The following is a 17071-nucleotide window of genomic DNA, read 5'->3' as shown; positions in this document are numbered from 1 at the left end:
AGTCTTCTTTTCTGAGCAGTAGTTCTCAAGAGTGGGCTTAAAATATTCAGTGAACCATGCTGTAAACAGACATGCTGACATCCAGGCTTTGTTGTTCCATCTGTAGAGCAAGGCCGAGTAGACTGAGCAGGGTTCTTGGGGACCCTGGGATGTTCAGAATGGTCTGTATGCATCAGCTTCCACTGCCAAGTCCCGGCAGCACCAGCTCCTAACAAGAGAGCCAGACTGTCCTTTGAAGCTTTGAAGCCAGGCGTTGACTTCGCCTCTAGCCAGGGACGTCCTAGGTGGCGCCTTCTGCCAGTAGAAGGCTATTTTATCTATGCTGAAAATCTGCTGACTAGCAAAACCACCTTCATCAATGGGCTTAGCCAGAATGCGTGGATTACCTGCTGCTCCTCCGTCAGCCCCTGCTGCTTCACTTGCCCTTTCATGTTATGGAGACAGCTTTTTTCCTTAAACCTCATGAACCCACCTCTGCCAGCTTCAGGCTTTTCTTCTGTAGCTGTCTCAGCCTTCACAGAACAGAGTTCGGGCCTTGCTCTGGATTAGGCTTTGGCTTAAGGGGATGTTGTGGCTGGTTTGAGATTCTATCCAGACCACAAAAACTTTCTCCATGTCAGCGATAAGGCTGTTTTTCTTTCTTATTACTTATGTGTTCACTGGAGCAGCACTTTTAATTTCCATCAAGAACTCTCCCTTCACATTCACAACCTGGCTAACTGGCACGCAGCCCATCTTGGCTTTCAACCTCCCTTCCTCACCAAGCGTAATCATTTCTAACTTTTGATTTAAAGTGCGAGACAATGGCTCTTCCTTCCAGCCGAGCACTTAGAGGCCACTGTCGGCTTGTCAGTTGGACTGATTTCAATACTGTTGTGTCTCGGGGAGAGGAAGGCCTGAGCAGAGGCAATGAGACAGGGGAACTGCCAGTTGGTGGGGCGGCCGCACATGTATTGATTAGCTTCCTCTCATACGGGGGCAGTTCACGGTGCTCTAAAACAACCACAATCGTGAGACCCACGGTCGCTGATCACAGGCTGCTGTGACACGAACATTGTGAAACACTCTGAAATATTGTGAGAATTACCCACATGTGACGTGGAGATGCAAAGTGAGCTCATGGCATGTGAAATACCAACACGTGACCCAGAGCCACCAAAGTGAGCTCACGGCGCTGGAAAATGGCACTGACAGCCTTGCTCGGCACAGGGATGCCACAAACGCAAAGTAACTGACTCTCAGGAACACGAGTCAGAGTGAAGCAGGCACCCTCACTCCCCTGCGGCCCTGACCGGGCTGTGTGTGTTCAGGGAACGAGAAATCAGTGCCTTTCCATTCCTATTAGACAGCCGCCAGCGTTCCCCTTGGCATCATTTGGGAACAGGAGCGTCTCATGCTATCCATAGGAAAGAAGGACAAGGACAATGGAGGGGCTGCCCAGGAAGCTCGCGGCAGTCCTGGCCCCGCCACGTGTGATCCCAGACGGGCCAAGGGACAAGGAGCCCCGGCTGGGAGAACCACCCACGTCACCTCCACCTGCCACTGGGCCATCCTCGGCCTCTCCTGATGAGCCCATCCTGGGTGGCACCTCTCTCCAGGCCGGTACGGCACGTGTGTCATTCACCTCAGGACCCTGAATGACACAGAGGCCAGCCCCATCCCAAATGAAAACCAAGGTTGGGGAAGGATGTGTGCGCTCTGCCACCCTGGGGTGCCACCGTCCTTGCAGCGGGTAGGGGAGGAGAGTGTGCTCCCCACACTGCCTCCCAGGACTCGCTACAGGAGTGGGAAACTCGATGGCAGGAGGCACTGCCAGGGTCTCTCTGCTCTTCAACAACTCCACTCCCCGAGCGGGGCAGGCCCAGGAGCCTGAGGCTGTGTCTCCCTCCCACGTTCCCTGGTGAGGGTTTGGCTGATGGCAGCAGACCCTCCAAGAGCCCTGATGTGATGAAACATGGCTCCCAGTATTTGGAGTGGGGTTTTAAGAGAATTCTGAATTACAACAATGGAAATGGGGTCACTCTTGCCACCTAAAAAACCGTGCAAGATCCTCGGAGTCCGTTTGGAATGAAGGGCTCCTAAATAATCAGTGAGGCCCATCAGCGATCTCTCCTTGAGTGAACGCATTCCCCTGGCTCTGTGCCTGCTCTGCTATTTCTATTGTTCAAAGCTGCCTGTGGCGGGGTTGCGTGGAACTTTGGGAGACAGACTGCCACACCCATTTCTACCCTCGGGCATAACTGCTGGGAGGGAGGGGGCAGGAACATGGGAGAAAGGGCCACCCAGATGAATCTGCAAGGTGCCAGGTGCGTGTGAACAAAGTGACTCGGAAGTTGGAGCTGAGCACACTCTGACGGGCCCCGTGGTGGCTGCGTCTCCCCTGGGCTCTCTGGAGAGTCAAGTTCCCAGCCATGCCCAGACCTGCTGCAGCAAGAGCCTGGGGGTGGGGCCGGTGGACTGAGGTTGAGGCAGCTTCCAGGTGGCTACTGTGGCTCAGGTCTGGCAGCCACCTGGGGGAGGGGAGGCTGGACAGGGCCGTGCAGGAGGAAGCACTGGGGTAAACCCAGGTGGGAGGACCTGGCTGCAAGGACAAGTGTGGAGGGAAAGGGACAGTGAGGAATGGAAGGTGCTGAGGAGGAGAGAGGGAGAGTGTGGGCTGACGGCACTGCCGGCCATGCAGGGGAGCCTGGGATCACGGGATGCGAGGACCCTCCCTCTCTTCCTAACTGCATGCACAAGGATCGTGTGAGGAGCACCGGTCACCTTACAAGATTAGATGTGCAGCCACCACTCCACCCTGCCAGACATAGTAAGGGCACTGGGAAGTGACCCACAGGCAGGTGAGCAAAGGCAGGCGTGGAAGCTGCCGCTCAGCTCTGACCTCCGCCCAGGCCAGCGCCCTGTGGGATCGTTTAGGTGCACAGGGAACACAGGACCTGAGGAGACCAACAGCTGCAGGCAGGTCTGGAAGGATCAGTCATGTGTCTTCCGAACATCGGAGAGGGTGAACGTCATCAGATGAGAACAAGGGATGCTCAGCACAGGCCAAGCAGCCTCACAGACACGTGAGGGCTGGTTCCCGTGCTTCTGCAAGAACGTCTTTTCCTAGCGCTGCTGGCTATTTTAAATACAGAGAGCAACACTCTGGGAGACGCCCCTCACCAAGTGACGCAGGAAGGAGCTGCTCACTTACTCGGCCATGACTCGCCGCACGTTGCTGGCATACAGCGCAGGGTTCCTCTTCTCCTCCTCAGAAGGGCTGTACACAGGAAGGAACTGAGCACACAGAGAAGCTGCGTTACTTCCACAGTATCATGAGACGCTGACCTCAGCGACGCCACCACAATGACAATTGGGAGTCTGACAAAATTAAGATCTGTCAAAGCAACGACCATTAGAACCATCTTCAAAGCTGTCATGTGCACACGTGTATGCACACTCACCCCAAAAATGAGGTGTGAACTGCATGTGTGCACCTGAACACAGCCCATGATGCGTGAGCCACACACGTGTGCACCTGAACACTGACCCCATGATGTGAGCCGCACATGTGCACCTGAACACTCACCCCATGATGCGTGAGCCGCACACGTGTGCACCTGAACACTCACCCCATGATGTGTGAGCCGCACATGTGTGCACCTGAACATTCACACCGCCAGTGCCCCTTAGGAGCACCTGCTGCCCACACTGGGCAAGCTGTTTTATGAAATATTTAAGTTGTACGTGACTCATCTTTCAACACCCTGCTCCCTAACCTCACAGAGGGGCTTATGCCCATTTCTCACAGTTCCGGTTTTGTGGTGGGGACAGCACAGTGCCTCATTCCTAAATTTGGAATAGACTACTGGCAGCTTTTGCCACCTCCTCCATTTTGAAATTAAAAGAAATTGTCCAATGAACCTCTCCTTGCCTGAATGGCGCTTCCACGGCATTTTAAATGACCACGACACACAGTGCACACCACACCATCCCGGATGTCCTTTTCCCTAACACGGAAGAGCTGACAAGACAGGAGCGCCCTGAAACCCAGGTTGTCACTGCTGTCTCTCGAAACTCCGCACACAGCCGCGGCTCCACGCAGCAACACCAGCATCTCGAGTGAACGACATGAGTAGGGGCAGAGCCATTCTGCAAAGCCATTCAGTTTCCTTCCAACTCTTAAAATTAGAAACCAGCCTGTAACACAGCCGTTTAACACCAGGGTGCCCTCGGGAACTCACAGGCTGTGTTTTGGCCTTGAGGCCTGGCTTACACCCTTCTGGCCACCATCCACCCAGCCACATAAACCTGTGGTCATGGTGGCTGCCACCCGAAGGCCCGGGCCAAGGCCTTTCAGCTTAGTCCTCCGTAATGAGAGCAGCTTGTCCTCTATGAAAGTGAACAGCTGGGCCGAAAGCCCCGCTCATCTGTATATTTTGTAGCACTGTGCAATATTTATTGGAAGGCAGCAAATTGTTTTGTTAAATATTTAAGTTGCACGTGACTCATCTTTCATTTCTAGATTGAAGAAGTGCATATTAATTCCCCTTTTAAACAAAAAGAACTACTCTTCATCGGCTTAGATACAATTTTGCAGGCTACATAGAGGTCATGACTCTAGAGACCTGGGACAGGCTGAGAAGGGGGATCTTTGACCATGTATTAAACAGAGCATGGTGCTATGACACACTCAGCAGTATTAAATATGTACAGTAAAACTAAAAGCCAAAAAGATAGTTCACTGCATGTGGACCGGCTTCATGTGCCCTTAAGCTACAATACCCATAATAAAGAATGGTAGATTTAAAAAATCCTATCTAGCTGGGTATAGTAGTTCACGCCAGTGATCACAGGGGAGGGGCCGAGGAACGAGGATCGCTTGAGCCCAGGAGTTTGAGACCAACCTGGGCAACAAAGTAAGACCCGTCTCTACAAAAGCAAGCAAGCAAACAAACAAAAAACAAAACAAAACAACAAAAAAATTAGCTGGGCACGGTGGCATGTGCCTATGGTCCAATTACACGGAAGGCTGAGGTAGGGAGATCACTTGAGCCCAGGAGGTTGAGGCTGCAGTGAGCCCATCAGTACACTCCAGCCTGGGCAACAGAGCAACACACACACACACACACACACACACACACACACACACACACCCCAAACAAAAAACAAAAGCCCAAATCTTATCCAAGTGGTTACTTTACATCAATGTAAAGCAACCAGAGGCTCCTCCTGAGACAGGAAGCAAGACAGATGACATGTCACATTTCCAAGGCTTCTCTGGGCATCCTGGGGAAACCCCGCGTCTGTATGAAGCACTGTGAGGAGCCCCGTGGAACACTGTATCCATACGAACCTCAATTTCCACTTGATTGTGAAACTGACACAGCGTGAGCCACAGGATTTCCAACCTTAAAAACAGATTGAGCAATGTGAGCAGACATAGAGCACAGGCTAAGAAACACATTACTTCCAATTCCGGGGCAAAACCTCCAGACGCGCCCCCTCTAGAAGGCGCTGCCGGGCAGTGAAGGCTCCCGTGGCGGGGGTGCTGTGCCCGCCCAGCCTGAGCCCCAGTGTGAGGCAGAGCCATGGGTGGAAACGCTGCTCTTCTGATTCACCAGCTGCTTGTGTCTTCCGTGCGTCTAGCAAGACATCGTTTCCTGCGTGTTCTCCAGCTCAGGAGACCTCGTGCGGCCCACCCCTGTCCCTCCTTGCCGTCCCCAGGCAGCCCAGGCCCTAAGTCATGCCACCCCTCCAGCCTGGCTCCAGAGTTCCCAACCTCAGAACTGGGTTGCCCTGCCTTTGCTGCAGGAGTTGGAGCGGGAGACGTCCAGAGTTGCATCCCAGGGACACACTCACGCCCCAACAGACAGCCCACCTCGTCTCAGCCCCAACCCTGTTTCTGCCCTGTCATGCCAGCCCTAGCTCTAGGCCCCAGGCCCCAGGGACCCCAGAGTCCCCATTCCCACAGAGCCCCTTCGCAGCTCTGCTCCCAGCCGGGAGCCTCCACACACCAGCCTGGGAAGCGCTGACCCCAACGCCTTCACCTGAACACACCAATGGACCCACGTCCTCCCCAACACCCGGGGCGGACCTGCTCCCTCGTGGCCCTCCCCCCTCCCTCTGCCCTCCCCTGATGAGACTGTGACCCTGGGCTGCTTCTCTGTGGCTCCTTCCTGTTTCCACGGGGTTGTTAACCATTGCATAACTGATCTTCCGGGTCTGTGCTGGGGGCTCAGGGACACTGACTGCAGCAGGGGCTGGCCTCCCACCCGGCACTACGCAGTCCCTCCACCTGTGCAGATGGGGTCCCACCAGACAGCCCTAAATCTCCACTTTCCTTACCAGGGGCCACCAGGCGGACGCCGGTAATTACTGAGCTGGCAAACTGGGGAGTGGAACGAAAGACTGAAGTTCCCTTCCTAATGCTGCTGCTGAAGATGGGAAACTTAAGGCCCCAGAACCCAGGAGTGTCAGGACTGGGCCACGTCTCACAATGGGCTGAACCTAACGGCTGTCCAACACAGCTTTCACAACTGCAGAAGTGACCAGTGTGCAGGGTCGACCCCAAGCAGCCCCCATGCGCACACAGAGTAACAGGACGAACAAGACAACAAGGTGTTTGACTTACGCTCCGGGTCCTTGCCAAGTCCATGTGATGGTGTCCTGGGGAGGAAGGGGCAGAGCCAGTCAGCACAGAGCTTGCGGCCAGCACCTCTGCCTGTGCCTGTCGGCCTCTCCCCACCTCCCACCCCGGAGAGCCGCTGTAGCCAGGGAGAAGGGAGGAGAGTGCTAGAACTCCAGCTTCCCAGACCTCCTGGGGACCCAGGACCTGGACTAGCCCCCTCCAGGTCCTCAGAGCCCCTGAGGATACAGGCCCCAGACCCACCCCCCTCCAGGTCCTCAGAGCCCCTGAGAATCCAAGACCCAGACCCTGAGAATCCAACCCCCGCCAGGTCCTCAGCGCCTCTAAGGACCCAGAGAACCACCTCCTTACAGACCCTCCCGAGTGCCCCCAAGATCCCCAGAGCTCCCGAGGACCCAGAGCCACCTCTTAAGAGGCTCCCAGAGCCCCCTGGACCTGGGAGAAAGGTCCTCCCTTGCCCCATGCTCTCCTCTCTCCTCACAGGCCTGCGGACACTGGTTCCAGCGTGCACCCGGGAACCTGGCCCTCTCCCACCCCCTGCTCTCTCCAGATGCTCTGGATGATCCCCTGACCACTGTGCATGTGCAGGCCGCCCCTGGGTGCTTTGGAAGCCCCATCTTCAGCCTCAGCGCCACCGGGCGGAGGCCACACAGCAGGGCCCTAATGGCAGAGGCCCAGACACTGCCATCCCGAGGTAGACACTGCTCCCCTGACAACTAAGCTCAGTGCTTCTGGGCGCATCCAGTAACAGTGTTGCTTTAAACACATTGATGAAATGATCTTAAAAACTGCACAATCTAGATTTCTGCACACAGATCAGAGTCTGTTATCCTCGGGTTGAATTTTTTGCTCACAGGAGCTGCATCAAGGTATGGTTTCTGCAGCAGAGACAGGAAGGGGTCCTTGGCCAGGAACCTGGCTGACAAACGCAAGCTTCAGTAAGGACAAGGCCCGTCTGTCGTGTGGCTACCGGCCCTGACTCCATTTTACTACCGACCATCAGCCCTCAGGGCAGAGTGAAACCCGCAGGCATCGCCAGGACAGGCCCTGAGGCAGAGGGGCCGGAGCCTGGCACCCAGAGGTCGCCGGTGTTTCTGCCCCACTGCGTCTGGACCTATGAGGTTTTTTTCAGTGAACTTTCCTTTGCCGTCACAAAGAGGAACTGCTACAGATGGGAAGCCCCTGTGACGGGTGGACGCTCCGCCAGGAACCTGCAGTGAGCCCAGCACCAGCGGGCTGTGGGGAACTCCGGTCCGCCTGAGCCGTTTTTATGCTCCAGGAGCCCATGAAGGAGCGAGGATGTGTGGGAAGGGGAGACACAGCTGGCACCAAATGAACGCCCCCTTTTGGGAGGCAAGGCCGCCAAAGTGGGGAGGGAGACGGAACTGGAAGTTTTCTGGGCATCTGAGAGCACCTGGAGGGCGGTGCTGCTGCCTTACAGGTGTGGAAACAGAGGCAGGATGTGGGCAGGGCAGGGGCTGTGGCGGGGCCGGGTGGGGCAGGGCCTGGGGTAGGGGTGGGGCCTGGGGTAGAGGTGGGGCTCGGGACTGGGGTGGGGAGGGGCCTGGGGCTGAGGCGGGGCAGGGCCTGGGGTAGAGGTGGGGCTCGGGACTGGGGTGGGGAGGGGCCTGGGGCAGGGTTGGGACGGGGTGAGAGGGAGGGGATGGGGGACAGAGCCAGGGCACGCTGAGCCTCCTCTGGAGGCAGCAAGGTCCCATGGGGACCTGCTCCGTGGCCTCATCCAGGCTTTATTCCCCAAGGTGGGGTCCACCACCTTTCCCCAGGAGCTCTTGACCCCTGGCGCCTTCTTAATTTTGTTCTCTTAAACCAAGCAAAACCTGGGCACTAAATGATAAGACCACTGAAATGACAAAGCCACCTCCGCCTTCCAGAACTTAAATGTTCTGAATGTTTCACCATCCTGAACTAGGCACTGAGAGCTGCTGGGCCCTGGCCGGTGGTGCGGGGTGGTGGCCTCTCTCCAAAATGTCAGATTTGGCCACACAGAGGAAAGGGCAGCTGCTTCAGGACCTACGGAAGCAGGGCTCTGTGTGGGTACTGGGACCGCTGTGGAACCACAGGATTGATCAGGGACATGTGCACAGAACAGGCCACGCTCGGGGACGCGGTGCACCGAGCCCAGTGCCATGGTGTAGATAACACATGCGGGGAGACGGTGACACAGGTGCACAGATGCAGCTCGCAGTTCCCATTCCCCGAGAATTCACCTGGAAGCTGGTCCCAGGAGAACACAACTCACCAGTTTATTTGGGTATCGTAAGACCACAGGCTGGACGGGAGCTCCGGGGATGAAGGCACCTGCCGGGAAAGGAACAGTGGCGTTGCCCGCGGCAGCCTGCGCAGGATGGCGTCTGCTGCGTTTCCCATGCTGCTCTTGGGCTCAGAAGGAGCTTTTGTGTCTCGGCCTTCCTGGTCAGCAAGGTCACTCCACGCCTGGACTATCTCAGCATCTGTACTGGCTGTAAACATCCAGTACCACAGCACGGATGGGCGGGAAATGGCCAGGAGCCCTGCCCGGCCAAGGGGCACTTTCTATTAGAGCACCGTGCACAAGCTAGAAGGCATCTGTGGGAAGCGGGGGTCCTCCAGGTGTCTGTACCGCAAGGTCCTCATCACCAGCCATGCCCATCCATGTGATGGAGTTAGGGTCACCCCCACCAGGCACACACATCTGCCTCAGGGCCCCACTCGCCGCCCTCACCGGGCCCTGGGGCTCAGCTGGAAGGACAAGAGGATTTGGTCACAGCTGCGGCAGGACCTGCCTCTCCTTCTGAGCAGCTGTCACCTGACGGGCTCCCAAAGAACCAGGAGAAGCCCCAGGGAGGCCCAGCTAGAGCCACAGGCCACGAAGGCTCAAGAACTTCCCCGTTCACACTGGGATTATGGCTGAAGCCGCTGCTCCGCCTTCTCACTGACCGGAGTTGCCCCCTTGTGAGCTGGAACAAGGCACCACAGACTGGATTCTGTTTCTATGTTAAGTTCTATCGAAAGCTCTATTTAAAGACTTTTTTTAAACTGGAAAACTCAGGCATCAGAAGTACTAAAGTTTTAGACAAGGATAGGTGGTGCGGGGAGGGCTCCCTGCCCGGTGACCTGAGGGCACGCTCCCTGCCCGGCGACCTGAGGGCACGCTCCCTGCTGTGACCTGAGGGCACGCTCCCTGCCCGGTGACCTGAGGGCATGCTCCCTGCCTGGCAACCTGAGGGCACGCTCCCTGCCCGGCAACCTGAGGGTACGCTGGCAGATCCCCAGGCAGCACCTTCTTCCCAGGCTGCCAGTGAGGGCCACAGTGGGGTCAGGAATTTGGGGTTGGTCCTGGCTGTAGGATTCTGTACCACTCTAGGAGAACGGAGCCCTTGCTTGCCCTGGGGCTGCAGGAGCGTCTGTCCTTAGGCTTATTCTCCTTTCATGGTGGCCTGAAGCGAGGCCAGTATCAGGCCTGTGACCTTGAGCTGATGGCCCAACCTGCTTGGCTTTCACCCCGTGCAGGACATCCACCTGCAGCCCTGGTGTCCAGCCAGCACCCTGAGTCCCTAGGCCTGTGTGCCGTGGCTTCCCCTGTGAGTCCCTAGGCCGGTGTGCCGTGGCTTCCCGTGTGAGTCCCTAGGCTGTGTGCCGTGGCTTCCCCTGTGAGTCCCTAGGCCGGTGTGCTGTGGCTTCCCTGTGAGTCACATAGGCAGTGTGCCGTGGCTTCCCCTGTGAATCCCTAGGACTGTGTGCTGTGGCTTCCCCCGTGTCGAGTGCTGGGCTGCCCCTTCCCTGCTGTGGGCTCAGCGGCACACGGGAGTGAGCTCACGTGGTTCACCCAGCACTTCTGTGTGCCCAGGATGGGTGGCTGTGTCAGGGGAGGTGGAGGATGGCAGGGCTGGCACAGACCCAGGCTCAAGCCCTAGCTTCCATGCCCGACAGCTGAGCCCAAGCTCCCAGGATGTGCAGTGCGGAGAAGATAGTCCTCACTGCCCGGGACTGAGCCCCGGAGACACATGGAGGGCCGAGACTGGCTGCAGTGACAGCAGCTTTGCTGTTGCAGCTCAGCGGACCATCTCGACCATGTGTCAAGGGGACATCACAGAAACTCTGTAAGAAGCAAAGGAAACCTCAACACCCTGGGGACCTCTCAGGAAAGTCCCCAAGAGCACAGAAACCTCCCATGAGCCTCAAAGGTCAGTGATTTCACAGAAACCCCAGTGGGAAAGCCTGCCGGGGTTTCTGGTCCCCCTAGTGTCCCAGGGGCCCCCAAGGGTCAGCAGCACCCAGACCCCGCCGGCACCGTGCACCCAGGGCAGACTGCACAAGGGCCAGGCTGGGAGAACCCAAGATGAGGGCGTCCGAGCCCAGGGCTTCTGAACGCGGGAACGAGGACGAAGGGAGGACGGGCAGGCGTCTAACCGCACGGAAGCCTCCGTGTTCACACAGCCTGTGCTTGGCATGGCTCTAATGTTACTAGCTGCCATGATGAGGCTGGGAGACGGCTCAGCAGAGACCCCTGACGCCCCCCCAGAGGGCCATCACCCCTTATTCACCCCGACCATCCCCACAGTCTACCCCACAGAGACAAACAGTCCGCCATGGCCCAGGGAGAGCCGTGTCCATGTCTGCTCACAGCCAGTAAAAGGAGGCCGCGTGGCCCAGGGACAGCTGCATCTGCATCTGGGCACAGCCCACACAGGAGCCCGCATGGCCCAGACAGCTGCGTCTGCATCTGGGCACAGCCCACACAGAAGCCCGCGTGGCCCGGGACAGCTGCGTCTGCATCTGGGCACAGCCCACACAGGAGCCCGCATGGCCCAGACAGCTGCGTCTGCATCTGGGCACAGCCCACACAGAAGCCCGCGTGGCCCGGGACAGCTGCGTCTGCATCTGGGCACAGCCCACACAGAAGCCCGCATGGCCCGGGACAGCTGTGTCCACTGCTGGCAGCCACATTCGCAGGCCTGGCCTCCGCACCCTCAGGCAGTCGGTGCTGTTGCTGGGCCCCCGCCGCATCCCAGGGCCTTCTTGCTGTTCTCGCTCTGCTCTGAGAGCTCAGAGTTGGCAGGCAGGTGGGGTGTGGGCACGTGGAGGGTGTGGGCCCAGCATCTTCCAGGAGGGCCCTCGGGGCACCCAGCCAGCCGATCCTGCTCTAGTGCCCTCTGACAAGGAGGGTGAATGTGGCACTGGAGAGGAAGGCCCTGCGTGGGCCTGTTTCAGGTGCAGCTCAATCCCTGCAGAGCCCTGAGGGTCCCGGCCCTGCTGAAACCCACTACCATCCAGCAGACGCCCTGGGGCTCTGCTGAGCTCTGTCACTCCCACCTCAGAGGCGGCCAAGGCCAGGGTCAGAACAGGGGGCCTCAGGTGGACAGTGCAATGCAGACGGGAGACACTCAGGAGAAAGAAGGCATCCGGGCCGAGGAGGATCCTGGCAGAGGCTCCAGGAGCGTGAGGCTGGAGACTGGGCCCGATGCGGGAAGGTCTCTGGGGATGAAGGCGGGGAGTTGGCAGTGGTGTCCAAAGAGGGGTGACCCCAGCAATGTAACCCCAACATGAGGCAATGTGATGGAAGGTGGAGGGAGGGGCCTGAGTGGAGGGGGGCACCGTGGAGCTGCAGGAGTCTGAGCCTGGGACCCCAGACAGGTTGTGGGTGCCTCTGGTGTCAGGCTCAAGGCAGGAGACCCCCACGGCTCTGGAGGGCTGCACCTCGAGGTGTCAGGATCACGCGCCATACACCAATTTCACCTCAAAACAGGAGGATCCAAACCTGCCTAAAAAGCACCCAGCTGGGACGAGTGGGGCTACGAGATTCCCAACACAGGGCTCGAGGCCGCCGGAGCCCCGCGCCCGAGGGCGACACGTGGAACTCCTGGCTGGACCCGCTGGAAACGGAGACGGGGACGGGATCCAGCCACTGTGTGGTCTCCACAGATGCTGTGGACCCACCTGCAGAACAGCGAGCACCCTTCCAGGGCAGCACACAGAGAGCTCCTGCCGGGCACTGCTGCCACCCCCCTGGGTTTTGTGATATGCGTTGAGAGGTGCGCACACGCCCTCCTCACGTCTACACCAGGGCCGCCAGCTCCACAGGGCAAGGCAACAGCCCTTCCAGGGGGCCTCCCCACAGGCACGAGGCTCCCCTCCCCAGGAACACCTGCCCTTGAGATAGGCCCTGCAGTGACCCCAGGCCCACACCCGCCGTGGACAAGACCTGACCTGCTTGCCAGCTGTCTTCTGCCTGGGGCCCTGGAGACACAGCCTGCTTTCAGCCCTCACTGAGGCTGCCCATTTCCTGGTCCTGGCTCACAGGCTGTGCTCAGGCATGGGCCCAGTGTGGTGGGGGCACATGAATTCTTGGTCACTGGGTATCACCTCCACCCTCTATGTCTCTGGTTCTGAAGGACTCAGAACCACATGTGGTGAAGACAATGGAACAGGAAGACCCAGCACCTTCCACTGAGCTGCACTTTAAACCTCTTCTAGTGACAGCTGCCACCTGCCTGCCACGCTGAGGAGGGTGGACGACGAAGGCACACGCATCTGAGCAGGAGAGGATGGCCACGGGCCCGGAAACCACGTGGCCCACACAGGCAAGCGACTACACGCTTCCTCTACCCAGCTCCCAGAAAAGCCCAGATACTCAGGCTGTGCGGCCCCAGAGGCAGGGCAGCTGGTGCCAGTCCAAGCAAGGTACTGGCTTCTCCACGTGGCTCTGGCCCAACCCCAGGCAAAAGGTCTGCATACCCTAGTACGGACAGTTCATGAGAGCCATCACTTTCTAAAGTCACCCAAGGGAGATGACAGGATCCGGGGGGCCTCTCTGACATGCCCAAGGGTGTGCAAAATTCCAAGCAGACTCAGCAGAAAGAATGGTGGGCTGTTGCCTGCTCATTGCAACGTTTCCCATGTCAGGGGTGGAGACCTCAACACTAGACCTGGGTGGTCGCTGCGGGAGAGACCCAAGTTCACACGCATTTGAGTCCCCGTCCTCAGGGAGAAAGAGCACTGTCTATCTGGGGCCTTGGGAAGCTGAAGACGTGCGGATCTGAGCATGGCTCACAGGGATTTGCACCTGGGACCCCCAGGAGTGGTGGGGAGCGAGCTGTAGGCCCAGAAGGACGCCCTGAGCCATTCAAAGGCAAGGAGGCCCCTTCTGGACCCAGGACCCCCCAGCCTGGATCTCAAAGCAGACGCAAACGTTTATCTCTACCACCCTGGACACGACCTGAAATCCTGACTTCCCCATCCTCCTGCAAACACGATAATCCTCGACTCAAATTCTAACATTTATTCTGTGACTTTTCTTAGAAACACCTCTAAGAACCCCAGCATACGGGAGAAAACCAGAAGCTGTTCTTATTTGCACAACACATTATTTAAAAACATCACTTGAATATTTTCCTTTTCTCTAGGAGAAAAATGAACAATTAAGAAAACCACATACCAGGTTTGAAGGTAATTAGGCAGGTCCTGTTCGTACAAGTTCCTTCTGGAAAAATCATTATCTTGAAGTAGGAGAAAGAAAAAGATCAGCATTAAACTGTACATAAGTATAACTCAGAACTTACAGGTACCAATCTTCACCGTATATCTTCTTGGCTGCTGACACAAGTTAGATACTGTAATCATATTCAGTATCTGAATTATTAAAATGCATTATGGAGCATACACTGATTTCCGCTCTACCGCTTTTACTGAAGTGCGGCAGCAGTGGAAATACACCAACAGCATCTGCCTTCTTCAACCACAGCTCCTGGAAAGCAGGGAGATCTCGGTGCCCATCCTTCAGCCATGGTGAGAAGCGGGTGCGCTAAATATAACACACGATTGGCACAGCGGAAGCACCCCGCGGGGGAGCAGCGCTCATTCCATCAGGAGGGAGGGAGAGAGTCAAGAACAAAGACGCACGATGGGAGTGCCTGGCTGACGGACCCCAGCATCCGGCTCAGTGAGCAGCAGAGCTGAGCCCCAGTCAGGCAGCGCCCGCCACACCACGGCTCCAACTCCTCTGATTCACAATGACCTGCAGTAGCAGAAACTGCACTCAGACTTGCAGCCCCTCAGGCTGCTTCAGTTCTGAACCCTGAAAAGAAGGGAGACCTCAGGCGGGCCAGCGGGGGTGCACCCAGACCTTAGGCAGGCCAGTGGGGGTGCACCCAGACCTCAGGTGGGCCAGTGGGGTCCACCCAGACCTCAGGTGGGCCAGTGGGGGTCCACCCAGACCTCAGGTGAGCCAGCGGGGGCCCACCCCAGCAAGCCCAGGGTCAGGCAGGCCAACTGGGTAAAGGAGGAGGCAGCCTGTGCTTGTAGGGGCAGAGCTGGGGCACCCTCGAAGTCACAGCCCCCACAAGTGGCTACCCCCAGTCAGACCCCACAAAGGTTCCTGAGCAACCAGATCCCAGACAGTTCTGTGAAATTTCCAGTCTCTAATGCTGGCTCAGTTAAAGAAGAAAAAGAGAGTGCCCAGGCTAACGTCAGCTGCACTGAACCCTTATGGCTGGAGTCAGGGCTTCTGAATGATGGCTGGGAACCAGCACACAGACCAGCAAATTTACTCCAGGACTTTCAGAACCACCCAATACACAGGGGGCTGACACGTCAAACCTAAAACCGAACCACACCAGGAGGGTGGATTAGCAATGCTCTGTCCCAGTCAGAACTTATGTTCAAAAAAGATGATTCAAGAAGCTGCCATGTGCTTGAGAACTGTTTTTCCTTGCTTTAAATTTCAGGCACCGAAACCAAATGCTCCTGACAGTGCCATCTTGAGCCCACGTATTCACTAAGAAGAGAACCGGAATCCGGCCCCAGAGGAAGGGTCCCCGTGTCTTCTTTCTCCCCATTCTCGAGGTTCACATCTTTTGGAATAAAACCACCGAAACACAATCAAGACTGACTTACCTGCGGCCACTTTCCATTGGACTGCGCCCGTCTCTTGATTTCTTCTACTGTCTTCCTGCGAGAATCCTGGTCTGACCGGGACACGAACACGGGCCGTATGTACCGGATCAGAGCTGGAAGAGAGGGGAGGCAGATCACGTGGAATGCACGCCTCCCGCCAGGCAGGGCCGGGGAGCAAGAGGGCGGCTGCACAGCGCCCAGGGGGGCAGGAGCCCCCAGATGCCCCAGGGCTGTGCCACGGGCGGCTGTGAGTCCCTGCCTGAGGGAACAAGATGGCACCCAGCCTGGCCAAGTATGCGACAGCAGGAAGCCCTGCCGCCTGGGTGCCAAAAGTAACAAAAACCACGTCCACAGCAGCCACTGAGGACACGGAGCACAGAACAAAAACCACGTCCACGGCAGCCACTGAGGACACGGAGCACAGAACAAAAACCACGTCCACGGCAGCCACTGAGGACACGGAGCACAGAACAAAAACCACGTCCACGGCAGCCACTGAGGACACGGAGCACAGAACAAAAACCACGTCCACGGCAGCCACTGAGCACAGAGCGGAGTCAAGGAAAGCCAACCGCCAGGAAGCAGAAAGTCTTCAGTACGGCTCTTAACAGAAGACAGGGTCGAAGGTGCCAAGTCCTGTGGCTTGGACCCCACCCACCCTGTGTGGGTGAACTGCACCCCTAAAAGATAAGCTGAAGTCTTCACTCCTGGTATCATGAATGGGACCTCGTTTAGAAACAGGTGACAGCAGGATGAGGGGCCTCATGGGAAGAGGAGACAGAGATGGGTAGAGAAGGCCAATGATGAAGGAGGCGCTGGAGCGGCGTGGCCGCGGCCCTCGCAGGGAGCTGGGAGCCGGGAGGCGGAGGGAGCTTTCAGAAGAGCCCAGTGCTGCCAGCACCTTCATCTGGGGCTTCTGCTTCCAGACCGTGGGAGCACACGTTCCTGTCGTTCCGGGCCACCAGCTGTGTGGAGCTTTGCAGAGCAGCCCCGGTTCTAACCACTGCCCCCCACAGCCTCCTGGTAGGTGCAGGGTCGGGGTACCAGGGACCCTGCCATGAAGGCTGGTGCTTGGTCAACCAGGGCCCACGGCCACGGTACCTGGCCTTCTGCAAAAGGATTTGAACGTGGCAACCAACTTCTCAGAAGAGAAACTTTGAAGACTTTACAATGAAACCGTCCCTCAGTGGGGCTTCCTTCCTGAGGATGGTGAGCCGGGTCCACGCTCGGCACCCCCAGACCAACTGAGGGAGGCTTCTGACCCCACCACGGGCTCCCAGGCTGCTGCAGGTCACCCCGCCTCTGCACCCCAGTTCAGCTTCCAGTCTCTTTTCTTAGTGTTTTTCTTACTTGTACGGAGCAGCATTTTATGACTTTCATCCTTTCTTGGAGGTTCCTTCCTCCAAGAGCAAACAGAGAATCGAAGCCAAAAATAGAAAGTTCCTTCTATCCTGTGATTACCTGCCAGGTCTGAGGACCCTTCTGTAAAATCAAAGACACACGGGTCTTAGCGATCTTTCCTCTGACTTCAGTCATTTTGCTTTTTCACGA

At 57.4% G+C, this 17071-nt stretch overlaps 1 protein-coding gene across 5 annotated transcripts in view; it reads right to left on the bottom strand.

Annotated features, from left to right (window-relative positions):
* Positions 1–17071, bottom strand: part of LPCAT1 (lysophosphatidylcholine acyltransferase 1) — a 66417-nt gene that overhangs the window by 14960 nt on the left and 34386 nt on the right. For all 5 annotated transcript variants that reach the window (XM_074387453.1, XM_039464421.2, XM_039464440.2 and 2 more), the window contains exons 4-9: positions 15521–15633; positions 14064–14124; positions 8889–8947; positions 6614–6648; positions 5336–5390; positions 3194–3276 (exon numbers count right to left, since the gene is read on the bottom strand). In XM_074387453.1, coding sequence (XP_074243554.1) covers positions 3194–3276; positions 5336–5390; positions 6614–6648; positions 8889–8947; positions 14064–14124; positions 15521–15633 — 406 coding nt within the window. The remainder of the gene's footprint in view (positions 1–3193; positions 3277–5335; positions 5391–6613; positions 6649–8888; positions 8948–14063; positions 14125–15520; positions 15634–17071) is intronic.

This window comes from Saimiri boliviensis, chromosome 1 (genome assembly GCF_048565385.1).
Source record: "Saimiri boliviensis isolate mSaiBol1 chromosome 1, mSaiBol1.pri, whole genome shotgun sequence".
Lineage (NCBI taxonomy): Eukaryota > Metazoa > Chordata > Mammalia > Primates > Cebidae > Saimiri > Saimiri boliviensis.
This window is presented reverse-complemented; position numbering and strand designations above follow the sequence as displayed.